The following is a 16646-nucleotide window of genomic DNA, read 5'->3' on the forward strand; positions in this document are numbered from 1 at the left end:
CATTGAGCAGGGAGCTGGCCCAAGTGACCTCTCACACTCTTTCAACCTAGTTGTTCTGAGTGACTCTCTTGTTAACTGATTATGAAGTCAGCCAAAAATGTCTGTCTGGAAAAAAAAGAAAAAGCACTTCTAGGGACAAGATTTTTCCAAAACAACTAAATCCATGACAGCTAGCTAGGTGACTCAGATGGGAAGAAGAATGAGAGCACCCATTTGTCTATGGAACCTGGGAAAGGAGAATATATGCAAAATGCATCTTAATTGTTGAATCTTAGGTTGATTGATGATTATTATTATTCCCCAAGGTATGGCTTTTTTAAAAGGCAAATATATTTTTACTTATATGTACTTTCTCTGATGTCAGCACGGCAAACCATGGAGTCCTCACAACACTACATTAATCAATCTTTGAGGATGTGCTTGTAACACCTAATTATGGGGGAGAGAAAAGGGAATAAAAATGAAATAGTTGTGTGATTCTGAACTAATTGCAAATTGAGGTACTAGAGATCAAGCAAGAAGGCCTTCCTTATAATGCAGCCAAGACAGGGGAGGTACGTGCAGTAAGGTGTCTAGCAATTTTTTCTACTTTTGCTTGAACAGTATTTATTAGAGTAAATGGAGAGCTTTAATCATGGAGTTAATCTGAAAATTAAAATAAACTGGAATGTCAAATAACCTGTGCATTCTAAATTGTAGCAGTCGCTGATGTTCATTAGTCAGACTGAAGCTGCAGTCGTGTTTTGCAGAAAGGCAAATAAAGAAAAGCAAAAAATTAAGACTTCTGTTTTCTCAGCATTAATTTCCAGTGCATTTACCTGCACAGCTGCTGCAGTCCTATTATCTGACTCATTACTTTGTAAACCACTTTGAGATATCTTGAATGTGAAAGCTGCTATATAAAGCCTTATTTATTTCTATAACCCTGAGTGCTCTGCACAGGCTTAAAAGCTCCCCCCCTTCTCCAGCATGACAGGGGAATGATACGACTTAATGTGCCATATAACTCTAACTGTGGATTGAAGAAAAATGACCTTGAACTGAGAGGCAGGCATTTTACATTGTAAAGCAGACGCTTAAATTTACCTGTCAACTGGAAGGGGGGCAGCTTACCTCGGCATGGTTTAGAAAGTGACGTCAATCCACCTGTTCGTTGCTCTGAAGCCACTGAGAGCTTGATTGCTGACCCAGGCATTTTCAGGTGATCTGTGTGAATGTTGATCAGTATGTGGTAGAAAGGAGAGCATTTGTACTTTGGCCTCTCAGACCATTAGTTTCAGCCCTGAATTTTCTGTGTCTTGGTCATAGGGAAAACTGGAAGTCTGTAATAGCATGAAATGTTATTTGTTTAGGGAATAGACCATGGTTCGGGCTTTTCTGCAAGGTGGATATGCAGAGAGCAATCTTTCCACTTCGTGTCCAGTTCAGTCATGTTTTGTATGCCTTGCAGTCTCCTTATTTTACTGAATATATTGTTGCTTTTGTAGGAGACATTTAGAGCAACTTCATATTCTCTTTTACCAGTAGCCTCAGTAAAGTGGAAGTACCTGATGCTGTGACAGTCTACTTGAACAGGCCAAGCCTAGATAGGCGAGACAGAAACAGAGTGGAAGGGGAGAGGGGGACACGGACTGCTGCAGAGGGTTGTGGCAGTTATGTGACATGTCAGTGGCAGAGCTGGGAATAGAGATGAGGTTTCCTGATTCCTAAACTAATATCTTTGTCGCTGGCTCATGCTAACAAGCTAGGCAGCAAATCCACTCCAATTGGAAACATCAGTTCTTCTTGTCCCTCTCATACAAAGCCAGAAAGAATAATTAATCTAATGAGGTTTTTTTGTTTCAAGACCTTCTAAAATCGCGACCAGCAAATCTGTAATCATGTTTGAGCGTATAATTGCATCATGTTCAGCTTAAAAATGATGAGCAAGAAAAGCATCTCCAAAGACTCATTCAAAGTGTGAGGGGACAAGAATAAGATCTAGAGAAAGGATCCACCTTAGCTGGAGTGTCCCCAGTGACCTTTAAGCACTTAGGAAATTGGAAGTCTCCATTCCTTGCAAATGCAGGTTTCCCACTCCCCTTTTGGGGATACTTTGCGCATTGAGTCATAAAATGTGCTAGTGATCGCTGCAGAGCACAAAAGGAACTTATAGGTGTCGAAGAGGAGAGATGAGGAATGTCAAGGATGACTGAGGTGTTAGTTGCATGGCAGTGTGCTTGGGATTTCTCAAGGAATGAGAAAGTGTGGGTGTTAGGAGAATGAGATCTAATCCCATTTATTCAATTACATGAGCGCTGCTTCCAGGTGAGTACTTCCCTTCAGGTTAGTGCTGGTGTCTAAAACTTAAGACTTTGTAAAGGCATGCGTGACTTAGATTTGGGCAGTTCGGCAAGATTTTGCTTGATAGTTAAATCCTAACACGCAAGTCCTTTCCAAATCCCATGTATCTGCTTGCTGAAAGCAATGCTGAGATTAAACCCATTGAAATTAAACTGTATTGGCAGATTTCTGTGTGGCTGGATCCCAGCTGCCCTGCAACACTTAAAATTTGGTGCCACTCCCATCACTGCAGTCTGGATGCCTATTTCTAGGTCCAGCTGTGGACTCAGATGGCCCATGAAAAGCCATCAGGACATTCATAACACTGCCTTGCATATATGAACGATTAGAAATGGGTGTAGGTTGTAACACGATGGAAATTTCGATACTCTTGAGGAAGTATCTCACCTTATTTACACTTATACTGACCTTTTCAGAGTTTTCTATAGGCATGAACAACCTCCACAGTAAATGTCAGCTTCTGCCTAGAATCTTTTACATGGGTAGTTTTAAGTTCAGTTTTTAATTGCATAATATTACCATACGAAAGCTGCACTGAAATTGAAAACTATCGTGAACAAAGTGGCTGTTGGGTCACTGTCATTATTTTAACAGTATGAAGTGGTTTCAAAGAAGCTGTTAGAGTTGCTTTGAGGTAGTGTCTGCTGTGGCTTTGTTCTAAAATTTCTCATATGACTTTCTGGTGGTTTGTGAATGCAGGCTATGCCTGTAGGATGGTAAAGATGAGGCCAGGCTGCAGTTGGATGCTGTGTAATGTTCCCCTTTGCCTCTTGAAAAATGTCTCTGTACTTCCTCTATTCATTTCAACTAAGTATCTCATTACATGCTGGGGCCCCAATCTTTATTCTTTTTTATATATTTTTTTTTAACTTGCGAATAGATTTGTTTGTGGTTGTAAAACGTGTGTGTGTTTGGACGGCTAAGGCTTCAGAGAGCTACTTCTTTCGAGATCATACTGTCTTATCTCACATTTTGGTCCAAATTTAAGTTTTATAGCAAGATCCATGTTTCCAAGAAACGTAGAATTCTATGGGCAAAGCTGGTTTTGTGTCAGTTCTGCCTATGATTATCAGATAGTCAGTCAGTGCATCAAACAGCAGGCATTTAATAGAAACTTTCCTGGTTTTCTAAAAAGCTGCAGAGAATGGTTGGCAGAAAGGAGAAGAGTGCCCCTTCACTTCATGCCTTCAGTGTGGTACATCCCAGTGCATCCTAATTCAAATGAGGGAGAAGCAGCAGCATCTTCTCTTGCCTCTCATCATCTGTAGCCCCTGCCTGGATACCGTGCTTTGAGGATGGATGGAAAATCTCTGTTGTTGAAGGCATTAAGGTTTCTAGATTATGCTGAAATCCATAATAATTAAGTACTCAAATCCTGTACCTTGAAAACCTGGGCTGCAAGGTCCATTTTTTTGTTACAGAAGTTGAAGAAAATCTCCTGTTTATGCTGCTTCCACTCTGGCCTGACATTTATTTGACATTGAAAACATCAAATTCTTTTTCCTGGATACTTGGGAGATACTTGAATTGCCTGACAGCAGCATAGTGACTGTAATTGAGACAGATTAGAGGCATTGGGCTGCCTTTTGGGGGTGTGTGGCAGCTTTCGTGAAATGGAGAGAGGAATTGAAACACACTTTTGACTTTGGAAGCTGTAGCAGGAACTAATTAGCAATTTCAGGACACAAACAGGATTGGAGGAAGTGTTTGGGCTGGTGTGTAATAAATTATTTAGTAACATGAGGGACTCCTTCCATATGGCACTTGCTTATAAAGGCAAGATTGCCTGTAACGAACCAAACTTCCGATATCAGTCCTGGTGATTAGGAGTCACTGACCTTTCATTTCTCTAGGCTGAGACTGGACCTGCTAGCTTTTTCTCAGCTTGGATTCTGATAACTTTTCCCAAAAAAAAGGTTACTTGTTTATATCCAAACATTTCCTTTGTACTGGGAAGTATTTTGAAGTGTTTGATGTTTCTGTGATGGTGGATCCACTGGAGAACATACAGATTTATTCTTCCTTCTTATTTGAGGAATGCAAGCTGTGGAGTTCTGCTGCCCTTCACTGCCTTAAGCAGACGGGCCTCTAACAAGCACCTGAATTGATATGAATAACCAAATACCTGTTTTAAGGCTTATGACCATGTATGAGACTTTATATAAAAATCATGGTGAGAAGCAGAAGTATAAGTAGACTTTGTAAAGCATGAGTAACCCAGAAAGAAGCTTTCAAATTGGCTTCCAAGCGTAGTTCAGTGTGTGTGAGCTCTGAAAGATTTTGGGTTTTTTCTTGAAGTTGTTTTTCCCTTGGCACTGAAGATAAAACTCAGACTGCGAAGGGGAGAACCTGACAGGTGCCAGCCCGAGTGGAAATACTGTCTGTCGATCCTTGTCTGTCGCAGCTCTAAGCAGCGCCCATCGCTGATCCATCCAGACGCTTGTCAGGAGTGCAAGCTTTCAAACCCAAGCAGAAAGTCTCTCAGCAGCAGGACAGTGTTTTGAAGCGCAGCCAGTGGAAACCCCCATAGTCCCATACCTGACAAAGCAATCCTGTTCCTGTAAATTCCCGAGTGATGGAGGATTTGGTTTTGCCTTGCTGGTTAAGATTCAGCACCCCAGCGCGCAAAAGCAAAGAAGGGCTGATCCCACAACGTGCTGTGGGTTCCCCACACCTAGACTCACCACAGGCCTCATGGAGAGAAATAGCATCCATGGAGGTGTGGAGGAGTGTGGCTGCTGTGTCCAGGCAAAGAAGTGGCTGCTTCCTGCGATCCGCCCCCCCCTGCCTGACACCAGCCAGGCTGCCGAAGCGGCTGGCTGCTGCCTTTCCTTAGCTGCCAGCTATGCAGTACCCCCTCGCAGGTGGTTACGCACAGAGCTGTCCAGTCCGACAGCTGGTTTCCACCTGATGCTGGAACTGCATAGCACCACTCTCCAGCCCCATGTGAGCTTTCATTTACTGGCTTACTATTTCTCAGATAAGTCATGTAGCAAGGGAGGGCACTTAGTGGGACCATACGCAACCTTGTGATCCAGGGCGTTTCATAAAACCTGTCTTGGAGATAGGAAAGACAATGCTTAAGATGTCTACAGAGGTGAGAAAGTGTTTTCTGAGCACTTTCCACCTTTCTTGTGTAACTCGGTACTTAATGTCTGAGGGTATGTGGATATTTCAACTAAATAAGTATTGCCACGTAGGGTTTTTTTATTTTGCCTTGCAGCTGTCTTCTGTAGTGCTTCTTCCCCTTTTCTGTGCTCCCCCACTTGCTGGGGTTTTCTGACAGTAAGTTTATAAAGCTGTTCAACATATAAACAGTTCTGAATAATGTCAGAATCTTTTTAATAAAATAAATTTACTTAAGTGGCATCTGGAGCCAAGGACTAATGCATGATTCTTTTTGCAGTAAGCTTTTCTCTGCAGACAGGTTTCTACTCCTGAGCTGGGAGGAAGCTAAAAGCTCATTAGCTTCCTGGAGTCAAAGCAGCTGATTGGCATCTGGAACTGCAAAGCTGAGTTTTACAAGGGCTTGAGGCCAAAAAAGGGCAATTTGGAACACATGATTGTTAGTTAAACATGCACAAAAGACCAGAGGAAAGAAAATGGTTAGGTCCAGACAGCCACAAGTGGAAGGAAGGACTCCCTTAACAGTGCTGTTGATTTTCAGTGATGACTCTAGTTCTGAGACATTTTTGTGTTATGAGGCTCTTGGACTTGTTGATAAGATACCAACAGCAACATACTGTATTTTATTACTGGACAGAGCTGTGGTGTGATTGGATTTTTTTATGGCCTTTCCTTCAGGGAATCACTCAGTATCTTTCTCTTTAATAAACACATTCTGTACAGTAAGCTCAAACCTTCTGACGGTTGGGCTGGACAATTAGGCATCTGCACTAGTAACAGCAGTGAAAAAGTCTCTCTTAGATCTCAGATCTATTCAGCTGCATCATGTGGCAGCTATGATCAGAAAAGCAATAGTGTGCTTTACTGAGCTGTATGTTGGTTTTGTAAGGAAAATCCCTTTACCTGGCTTTTTGGTTTTTTTCAGCTTAAGGAAAAGTCCCTGAAAACACCCATGTTCCTGGCATGTATACATGAATGTACAGTTGTAAAACCACATTGTTTATATAATGTGAGAAGTAATAATTTTCCTCAAGTTCCCAGTCCTCATTAGCTTTGCCAGCTATCTCTCTATTCCTTTTGCTCCTTTGGGAAAGCTTAGCTAAATGGTAAAGGCTTGCAATATGCTCCAAAAAGCAGTGAATTCAAGCACTACCAAGGAGAGAGTAAGTTGTAGCCTAGAGATTCTGCCATTTAAAAGCTTTCCCCATTAAGAAGAGGGGTCCATTTTCACACCTGCATTTATCAAATGAGGCTTTCTGTAGTGTCACCTCATACTGTGTCTTTCCAGAGTTACAAATGGGGAACTATCTTTGGCTGCGCTGTGGATTTGGATTATTGTGGCATCCCCACGTGTTCTTGGCTTGTGCTTGCAGCTCAGAGGATGGACGTTGACACCTCCGTGAGCTCCTGCGTTTTCTACTGGTGTAACAAGCCCAAACGCCAGAAGCCAGACAAGCCAGAGGGGCTGGGCAAAGTTCTTATTCCTACCATGGATTGTGCAGTCCTCGCGCTTGCTATTTGTGGCTACAAAGGAGGGGTGACAAAATAGAGCTGTTTGGTGCCACACACAAGGAGAGACCCCTCAGGGCCTGTGAGCGATCACCAAGTATTGCCATCTGTGTCCTTTCAGAGAGGAGAAGGAAAACAAGTCAGTCGTGTGTAATTCTGGACCCTGGCAGAGACAGGAACAGACGTGTCAGAAGCACCCATGGTCAATAGTAGCAGCAGCAGCAGCAGCACTGAGATCTAAAAGAATAAGCATGGACATTTGACCTTGTCCACTGTTGTTCTAATATTGCTGTTATGTAGCAGACAGCATCTGGAAATTCAGGTTTTCCCTCCCAGGGAAACATAACATGATCAATGACATGCTTGTTATTGATCTCGTATGTATAGGCCAAATTGCTGTCTAAGAAGTCCCCAGTGCAATGTGCATCATCGCTGTGCCCAGTGTCCTTTTGGTATCAGCTGTTAGAGGTGTGTGGCCAACGTGAAAGCTTCAGGAAGAAGCTTCCCTGGAGGCAGCAGGCAAGATTGCCTGCATCTAGGAGCATTTGCATTGCTGCTTTCCTGGTATATTGATCCACTGTCAGTGAGATCACCAGCCTGATAAGCCTAATCTGTCTTTTGTCTTAAAATACTGTAGTGATTGAGACAAGAGTAAGACTACCACAGACACAGAATTTCTCTAGGCAAGAGAGTATTCACCCCTAGTCTCAGGTGTGCCTGAGCTACCACCAGTACAGACAGTAGCCTTGCACAGCTAGCAATGTCACGCTGTGAAACCCTGCAGAGCTGGCAGAGCTTTGGTGCGAATTAGTTTCCTATTCACTTGCCAGGATTTTGGACCAAGTCCCATTTTGAGATTTTGCAGTGGTGATGCAGGGCCTGGAGCGCATTCTGGGGGCTTGCAAACACCGTTGTAAGCTGTTCTTGGGACAAGGGAACCTGTACTGCCAAACAGATCGTCTTTGATATGTAGCTCACAAAGGACAGACTCGGATGTGTGGAGTGTGTGTGAGGGGGACAGAATGTTGTTTGATGTTTGATTTTTAGATACAAATTGCATTTCAAAACAGACTTGCTTTTGGAATAACATGATTATCCTGTTTCCTTTAAAAGAAGATGCATTCAGTTATCACTGTGAAGTAAATAAAAATAACTTTGGATCAGAGAAACTGGCAAGAGAGCAAGTGTTAGTACTTCGTGTACCGTACTTAGTCTCCAAGGTCAGATGCAAGTCTTCTGGGATGGGGGTAAGGCAAGCTATTTACATGAACCGTCCATTTTAATCATTCAGCCAAAGGGCTTAATGTTAACTTCGGATCCAAAGCATTGTTGCTTGTAACAATGGTGTTTCTCAAAAACAAACAAAAAACACTGCCAAAGGTGACCTACAAATGCTTAAACGTGCTACAATTCACCCATATGCCTCCTCTTCCTTTCAGTGGAGACCTTTAGCAACTCTCCCTTCTTTGCATCAACCTGGCTCCCAGGTATTTCTTGCCCTTCGTTACAGGCGTATGGGGACAGCACATTCCCCTTTTGAACTAGTAGCTTGGGTAGTGCTCTAGTTATCTGCAGCAGCATTCAGATCCTTATTAAGTACTGGTCCTCCAGAGCCTTCACTGCTGATTAGTGAACAGAGGAGAGAAGGTTGTTAACAGAACATCTCCAGTTGCCAAGAGACTTAGTTGCATATGCTTGAAAAAAGCCTTTGTTATTGGGCAGCGTGTCAAACGCTGTTGGGAGAAACGCTGCTTGCAGGGCCTTTGGAAAGGGAAAACTGTATTAGCTTTAAAATGCCTGCTCACAGAAAACAGAAGTGCTGGAACTCACACAAGGTCAAAATGGGTTGTGTTTAATTGAGCCATGTCTTTGTTGAATTGCATATTCTTTAGATATGAAGTGGAATATAACCAACCCCTTACAAAGCACTCTCTATAAGAGGAGTTACTTTGATGACAGCTTGCGGAGCTTGGGAAATGTAAAGAATAATAGAAATAGCAAAAGACAGTTTGCTTTCCCAGGCATCCTTATTTCTCCTGCACTGCCTTGCCCTCCCATTTCTTTCCCTTGCTGCCTTTCTGTCTTCCCTGCAATCAGCCTTGCTCTTTTGTGTTGGGTTTTTGCATACCTCGACACTCGGTAGTGCTGGTAACATTCCTGTTACATCCTTTGGGTTGGGGGGCTGCTTGCTTCCCTTTTTAACTAGTGTACCATTGCTTCTTTTGTTGTGGGAGTACGTGGTAAACTGGGACGAGTTTACGTAATTTTAGAACTTGTGTGTGACTTAGTAGATTAGTTGGAAAGGTCACACACTATGGTGTTCATTTTCTAAATAGAAAAACTCCTCTTAAACATTCCCTCAAGCCTGATTTGAGTCTCATGTGTCCCATATTATTCTGGTTGTTCTTTTCAATAGTATTCAAAGGCTGTTCTGTCTGTCTTCAGAGTTCCTGCTCAGTGGTGGATGCTGCATTCTTGATTGAATCTCTGCAGTAAGCGTAATACCTGTCCTGACTTGTGCTGTACCTTGAAGTGAAAGCTATAGGGACTACTCAGAACTTTCCACCTATTATTTCTTCTTCATTTGTTGCAGGAGTTTGCTATTGCTGTGTTGTATGACACTCAGTATTCTACATGTATCTTCATCGAGCTGCATTCTCCATCGATTATGCCAAGCATTTGGCTCTGTTGGAGCTGGCTGCATTTTCGCTACTGTTAAGCCTTTCAATTAGAAGAATCTTGCAAGTTTATGTTGGCATTCAAGCTGCTTTGTGCACCGGGTGCTGAAGCACAGCGTACAGATGGAATGGAGCTGATGGGTTGGTTTTTTTAAGGATCTGATTACTGTTTTTAGAAAAGTAACCAGCTGCCTCCTCCCTGCCTTCTATGGGGTTTTTCATGTAGTCTATGATAAAGCTATGCTGTGGGGTGAGGCGTTCCTGGAAGGGAGGGTTGAACTGCTGGACTGATTTGCTGCTTACATGTTCTGAAAACATTTCTGTAGCAAATAATTCTGAACTCCGGTTTACAACTTTTTAAGTTGCAAATAATGAACCACATAGGCTGTAATGAAGTTACCAGCCTGTTGTCAGCAGAGGGCAGGAATCCAAGATCGGCGGAGCTTTTCTTTCTTGCAGAATCAAATTGTTCATCTTTTACTGACATTATTCTTTTTTTTCTCTTTTTTCTTTTTTTTTTTTTTCCTTTCTTTCTTTTGGCTCATAGCTTCCTAGTTGCTTAGAGAGCTGCTTTCTTATTCTATGAAGTCTGTTAGTCTATGACCTTGCAGAGAAGTTGCCGTTTGGGCTCCTCTCGCTCCATCTGCTGGTAGCTGTCACATCTTGCGCTCAGAATTGGCCAGCGCAGCGATGGCCACGTTGGCTAGTGGAGTGGCTCGGGATGGGCAGATCAGCCCTTGAACTTTCATTCCTAGTCAGCACATCCTCAGCGTGGTCCTGGAGCACATGTCTTGGTTTAGTTTCATCCCAAAAGGAGCCCAGGGTGGTGCTGCCACTTCTCTGTGTTGGGAACCAAAGCACAGTAAGTGGGAAATTCGCTTCAAAACTGGTCCAAATCAAAACACAAATGTAAATATGCCTATAAACGCTGCAAGAATGAGTAGCTATCAGAGTTCGGTTTAGTGATTTTATTTTTTTTTTCCCCGAGGGCTAGGGGTTTTTTCATTTTTCCTACAGTATTGCGAGCATCCTTGCAGCTTCATATGAAATTGCTTCTCTTTTTTAACAGCAACCCAGAGTTTTTGCAGCGGTAGAAAATGAAGCAGGATATTTCTTCTACAGCAGTAGGAGAACTCTCGTCTGGCCAGTATCCACGTGTGTATAATTTCCCATGCCTGTAGGGGGAGAATAAATTCTAAATGGGATGGGTGATGAAGGGATTTGGCAACCTTCCTCCAAAAAGAGTTGTCTGAATTTGGAATTAAGCTGGCGTATCAGAGATAGGCACCTGGTGCAGTATTTTATGTTATTGCCGGAATGTAGCTAAGTGTAGGCACAGCATCAGCGTTGCCAAGATGAAAGGAAATAGGTTTGTGGAGGAGATAATCCAGGAACTGCTGCATCATTCTCAGCACAAGGACTGAGCGTTGAATGGATGGAGGTAGCTAATCACCCCCAGTTAATTCCTCAGGTGTTTTCTGTTCAGGATTGAAACTGCTGGATGTTCTGTGGACAAATAAAGGATAATCCACTTGGCACCTTCTGGTAGCATGAACTTCACACAGAATGAATCCATTTGGCAATTTTGAGCAACTCTGCTGCCACGAAGCTCCTCTTCCTTTTTTCAGGAAGATGAGGCTACGGCACGTTGGTGAAGATGAGTCTAATGTGGAAGATCTTCCTTTGTATACACATTCCTGCCATTAGCTGGGAGGGATGCTTAGATGCCCTAAAATGTCTGATACAATGACATCAGCGTCTAAGGCATTTTCCGTTTCTTTAAAAGGCAAAAGCTAATATAGTGAACTTGTTTACTTTGCTTTCTGCAGTGAAGAAAAGCAATAAATGACTTATCCTCATGCTTTTCCAGGAGGAAACAGTGTAGATTGCAACTCAGCACAAATCCGTAACTGATGGAAAAAGTCTCATTTATTCCTGGAGAAATTATCTTTTTAAGGGTAGTGCTGAATCTGGGCTATCATTAAAACAGCTTTTTGAAGAAAAGGAAAAACAATGGATGTTTTTCTCATTTGATGTGTTACCTATCAGTAATGACCCTCTTTTCTCATCTCCATTGAAAAAATGGATATAAGCAATTAGCCGTCTATTGCACAAAAGTAGCATTACCTGAAAAAATAATTAAGATGATCTTGAAATTAAGGAAATCAGTTTTGAAGAGAAGCAGGTGCTTAATGGAGGTGAGACCAGCTGTGCTTCCCAGGAACGTGCTTGAAGCGCTTCATGGCAAAATGTGCGAGGCTTCCACACAACACTGGAAGGAAATTTATAATAATTTAGACAAATTGCATCCTATAAATAGCAGAGCTGGATTCATTAGGACAGGAGGCAGATGGAGAAAATATAAAACTTGTTTGTTTCTTTTTAAGGCACTATAACGCTTATGAAAAGTGTCAGTTTGCTGTCAATGAGGGGAAAAACCCTCCGGTGCAGCAGTAACTTTCTCACTATTGGGTTCTCATCTCTGCTAATGAGGAGCCATCCATGACGGGTATTCACAATACTTTGTTTTAGCAACTCCTGCCTACTTTTCTGTGGCGTAGCCAGGCTGACACAGAAGTGCTGCAGTGCTGGAAGCACGCAACAGTTGAGGGGAGGGGGACGTGAGGGAGGACAGAGTTTCACGTATGGTGTGTAGCACTTGCTAACTCTGTTAGAACAGATGCTAATGGGGCAGAGGCATAAATGTAGTTGGAAAGTGGGGATGTGTGGAGTGAAGTGGGAATCATCCACCAAACTGACTAAGGGTTATGCCCCAAAGCAGAAACATACTGGTAATTGGTAGAGGAAATGCTGTGCATTATTGAAGAGAGAAGGTGAAGACATTTTTGAGATGCTTTTACATTAGTAAGTAGGAAAAAGGAAAGGCTTTCATGCATGAAGAGAACTAATGACAGAAAGCGGGTGGGAGGTGCGTGACTGGAATGCAGCTCTGTCCACAGGAGGTAAGCGAAGGCGAGAGGGTTGTTGGTCTTAGTATTCATACACAGTGAGGTGCTGCAAAGAAGGAAGAGTGTCCAGCCAAAAAGGAACGTACAGACTGACAGAGAGGGCATGTTGTAGACTGCACTTAAATAACGGGAGAGGGTGAATGTGTGTGGCTGTTTCCAAGTATGCCGAAGTTATGACTAGGTGCTTTAAAACAAAGCTGTCAGAGAAGACTAGCGTGCTATTCGACCATAGGCAAACCTGAGCTGAAATACAGAAGCAGTAAATGTTTTGTATGAATATTATCTGTTAATGAACTGGCTTTCGTATCTTTTGCTGATTTGATGTACATTTCAGCAAAGCTTCCTTAAAGTAACAATGTCAAAATTCCAGTAAGCTATCCTAAGAGATTTTTTTAAGTATTAGTGTTCAGGAAAGGAATACTGCATGCTTATCAGGCAGCGGTGTTTCTTCTTGTGGAGTTCTTAGATTGCTAATTCACCTTGTGAAGCGGCAGAGGAAAAAGTTGATACGAAGGTCATATTGGAGTCAGATAATCACAAACTTATTTGAGGAATGAAGAAAAGCTATACAAGTGTTCATGCTTCATGTGTTAAGTAACTATAGTTTTTCTCAGCATACAATATAGGGGGCAATGATCGCCACGCAAGGAGAGGACATTGGAGAAGAGGAAAGTAAGTGGTATGGATTGGCAGGATGCCTTTGGGGATTGCATCTGTTGTGGCTTGCACATATCTGTAGGGTGTCATGTAGCAAGCAAGTGGTGGCATTAAAACCAGTCACAGACATGGAGCAGGTTAACTCTGCAGTCATTTGAGAAGAATGCAAGCGTGCTGGGATGCCTGTGAGATCATGGATCCTCATGCATAGATCAGGTTTTTGGTATGGAGTAAAGAAACCCTTGGCAGATGAAGTGTGTTTTCTTGCTTTCAATAGGATAAATAAGCCCTGTATATCCAGGGGGTTAACACGGCCTGTGTTTATGGGTAGTGTTATACAAGTTATACGAGTACTGAGTTCTGAGATCTTGACTCACATAGTCCCATAGCAATAGCTAGTATGAAAAATATGGAGAAATAGTTAGATTTGAAATGTAAGGCTTTAATTTCAGAAAGCCTTTAGCAACAGAGGATTTTTAAAAAGGAAAAAATATCCTCGTGATAGGGTAGCATTGTTCAGTTTTCTTGCTTCTAGGTTTGATCTGAGATGCCTGAAATGCAATAATCTGTGATATGTACTGAAAAATATGTATGAGAGAGATGGGTGATTCTGAAGAGAAAGTACTTGAAGAGAGGGAATGATTTGTGTTTGTAGGTTTCCTGTCTTGCTGGTGCAAAACTTGCTTTGAATTATGCTACGCTTATAGGACAGCATCTTGTTATGTGAAAAACATTCTTTTCATGTGTACAAATATAAAAAAAATACAATTCTTCTGCTCAAAACAACCTTCAAACTTCCTCTTTGCTCAAGCTCATTCACACCTTTATACTTTCTTTCACATCCTGTTTTTCCAAAAATCCTTTCCTAGGTAATGCCTGCTGAACTTTATTTATTGTAAACACCCCAAAGGCCACCGATCCAGAAATGCCTTCCAGCTACAGTGACTGCAGATGAGTCTACGTTGATGATAGGTTGCTTGTGCCTTCCTGCACTCATCAAAACACTTTAGGGAAATTAGGTTTTTGTTCACATAATCTGAACAGCACTGTGGTCTTTGAGATTATGTTTGGCAAGTCCTTTAACAGGATATTTGGATACTCTTCCCTTATTGATGCAGTGTATTGTGCCACACTTAGTGAAGAAAGATAGGTAAAAATGGCTTCAAAATATATGACAACTTGGAATGATGAAGTTCTTGCCTGAGATCCCCTTTTTAATGTTGGTAGATGGATAAATCCTAATCCTTTGGATGAGGAAGTCAAGACACGGATGCTACTGTCAGTTACTCAGCATCACAAAAGGAAATCCATGGCAGAGCTGGGAATAGTTCTCATTCCTGTCATGCTTGAACTGCAAAGCTGATAGAGTGACTCTGGGGATATTTAGTTAACATATGTGTCTGTCGCAGTCTCCCAATGTGGTACGATGCAGATGTATTTCTTTACCTATTCAAACTGGAATCAGAATTTCTCCCTACCCCTACCAATTGAGGATTCTAGTCACTTTGACATCTGGCATCTTTCTTTTGTCACCTAGGTGTGAGAAGGGAGTGGCTGATGCAATTGTGTAGCTTGCTCTCTCTGGCTCCGTTGTTTGTGTCTGTAAAGGTACTGAGATTGAGATAGATTTCAATGAGGAGAGGAGTGCAAGGTGAATTTGCAACCCAATCTACAGATGCAAAGTAAGAATTGTTGAAGACAAAAATTCTCTCTTGTCACTTTGTTATTCCACGGATATACTCAGCCTGCTAGGCAGTGTATAGCATAGCACAGATTTCAGAAAGAATTGTCAATCTGAAGACAAGCAAAGGGACCTTCAGCCTAGGCGAACATCCTGTGCATGAGTTCCTGTGTGCACTGTTTTCAACAACTGTGGATAAAATGTCCTGGATGTGGCAGAAGCCCTTCTTTCTGTGGTGTAGCTTTCTCTCGGCTGCTGTTGTATGTGATTAAATGAAGGTATGTTATGTGTTTATTCATACATTGCCTTCTCCTCTTGTTTCTGTTCTCTTCCCCTACCTGCAGGCTTTGAATTACTGTACCAGCCAGATGTGGTCCGACTGTACCTCTCCATCCTCACTGAAAGTCAGAACTTCAACACTCTGGAAGCTGCAGCAGGGGCTTTGCAGAATCTCAGTGCTGGTAACTGGACTGTGAGTGCAGTCTTCTCTTAGTGTCTTTTGTTTCCTTTGTAAAAGTAAAGAACAGCTATGCCCATTATAAGTGCACTGTTACTTTGTGCATTTACATCTCCTTTGGAGTTTCCACCTCCTTCCTTTTTAAAGAACCTATTTCTTTCTTACTTGCTCACTTAAGAGGTTTTGCACCTTCTGGACAGATGGTATTTACGTGGTGGAAGTGTCACTGAGCTCATCACAATTTAACCATGACCAGGTTTTACTACTTAAACCACTTAACTATTGCTGTGTCCATTCAGAAAAGGCTGTTGTTAGATGGTTAACTGTCCTGAATACTTAATTCATCGGATTCAGATTGCTCACGGAACTGCACTCCAAAGTGTTCTCTGATATCCTCTCTGAAGTATCCCCCCGCACTAATCAGGCAGTTCTCTCAAAGGTATGCCTGATCACTTCTAGAACCACATGGTGAAGTGGGACTGAGCAGCAGCCTGAGGATGAGCAGGGTGGTGTTTCACAACTGTCTTGAATACTGCCTATTTTAAAATCAATCATGGAACAGAATAAAAGCATGAGATTGGAGGTGGGGGGAGATAATAGTTGCTTTGGATGCTTTACTGTTCTCTCCAAATGACCTCTTTTTCCTAATCTAGGAAGATGTGTTTTCACACAGAGGTGTGTACAGAACAGATGCTGGCGGATAATGCCTCTTCCTTCTATTTCTGTCCTCTTTCCCCAGCAGCTTGCTAAGCTGTAGGATGAACTTTCTTTCTTGGTGCTTGATGAACTTGAATGATGGGTTGAGTTATAGATGCATCAGCACACACAACCTGACTAGTCTTTGCAGAGAAAAAAAAAAAAATTACAACACTGAAAGAAACACCGGGGCAAGGAAAGGGCAGGTGTATGAACTCAAAGGACTTTGTGTTGTTTCTTTTCCCTTGTGTGTTCTGATCAGTGGTCCACGTACATCCGTGCAACAGTGCGGAAGGAGAGAGGCTTACCAGTGCTTGTGGAGCTGCTCCAGTCCGACTCTGACAAGGTTGTGAGGGCTGTGTCAATTGCTCTGAGAAACCTTTCCATGGATCGTCGCAATAAAGATCTTATAGGTATCTTCTGATCTTTTCTAACCAGACTGGGATCTTGGATACCCTTGAGAGGCCTCACATTTTTCTGTCACTTGTGCTGAGAATTCATTTTGTATGCAGTTTCCATCCGTGCTACCT

General features: G+C 42.4%; 1 protein-coding gene across 29 annotated transcripts in view; it reads left to right on the forward strand.

Annotated features, from left to right (window-relative positions):
- ARVCF (ARVCF delta catenin family member) overlaps positions 1-16646 on the forward strand; it is a 286311-nt gene that overhangs the window by 251813 nt on the left and 17852 nt on the right. For all 29 annotated transcript variants that reach the window (XM_075769218.1, XM_075769235.1, XM_075769219.1 and 26 more), the window contains 2 exons: positions 15308-15435; positions 16379-16529. In XM_075769218.1, the coding sequence (XP_075625333.1) occupies positions 15308-15435; positions 16379-16529 (279 nt within the window). The remainder of the gene's footprint in view (positions 1-15307; positions 15436-16378; positions 16530-16646) is intronic.

The sequence above is a fragment of the Balearica regulorum genome, chromosome 17 (genome assembly GCF_011004875.1).
Source record: "Balearica regulorum gibbericeps isolate bBalReg1 chromosome 17, bBalReg1.pri, whole genome shotgun sequence".
Lineage (NCBI taxonomy): Eukaryota > Metazoa > Chordata > Aves > Gruiformes > Gruidae > Balearica > Balearica regulorum.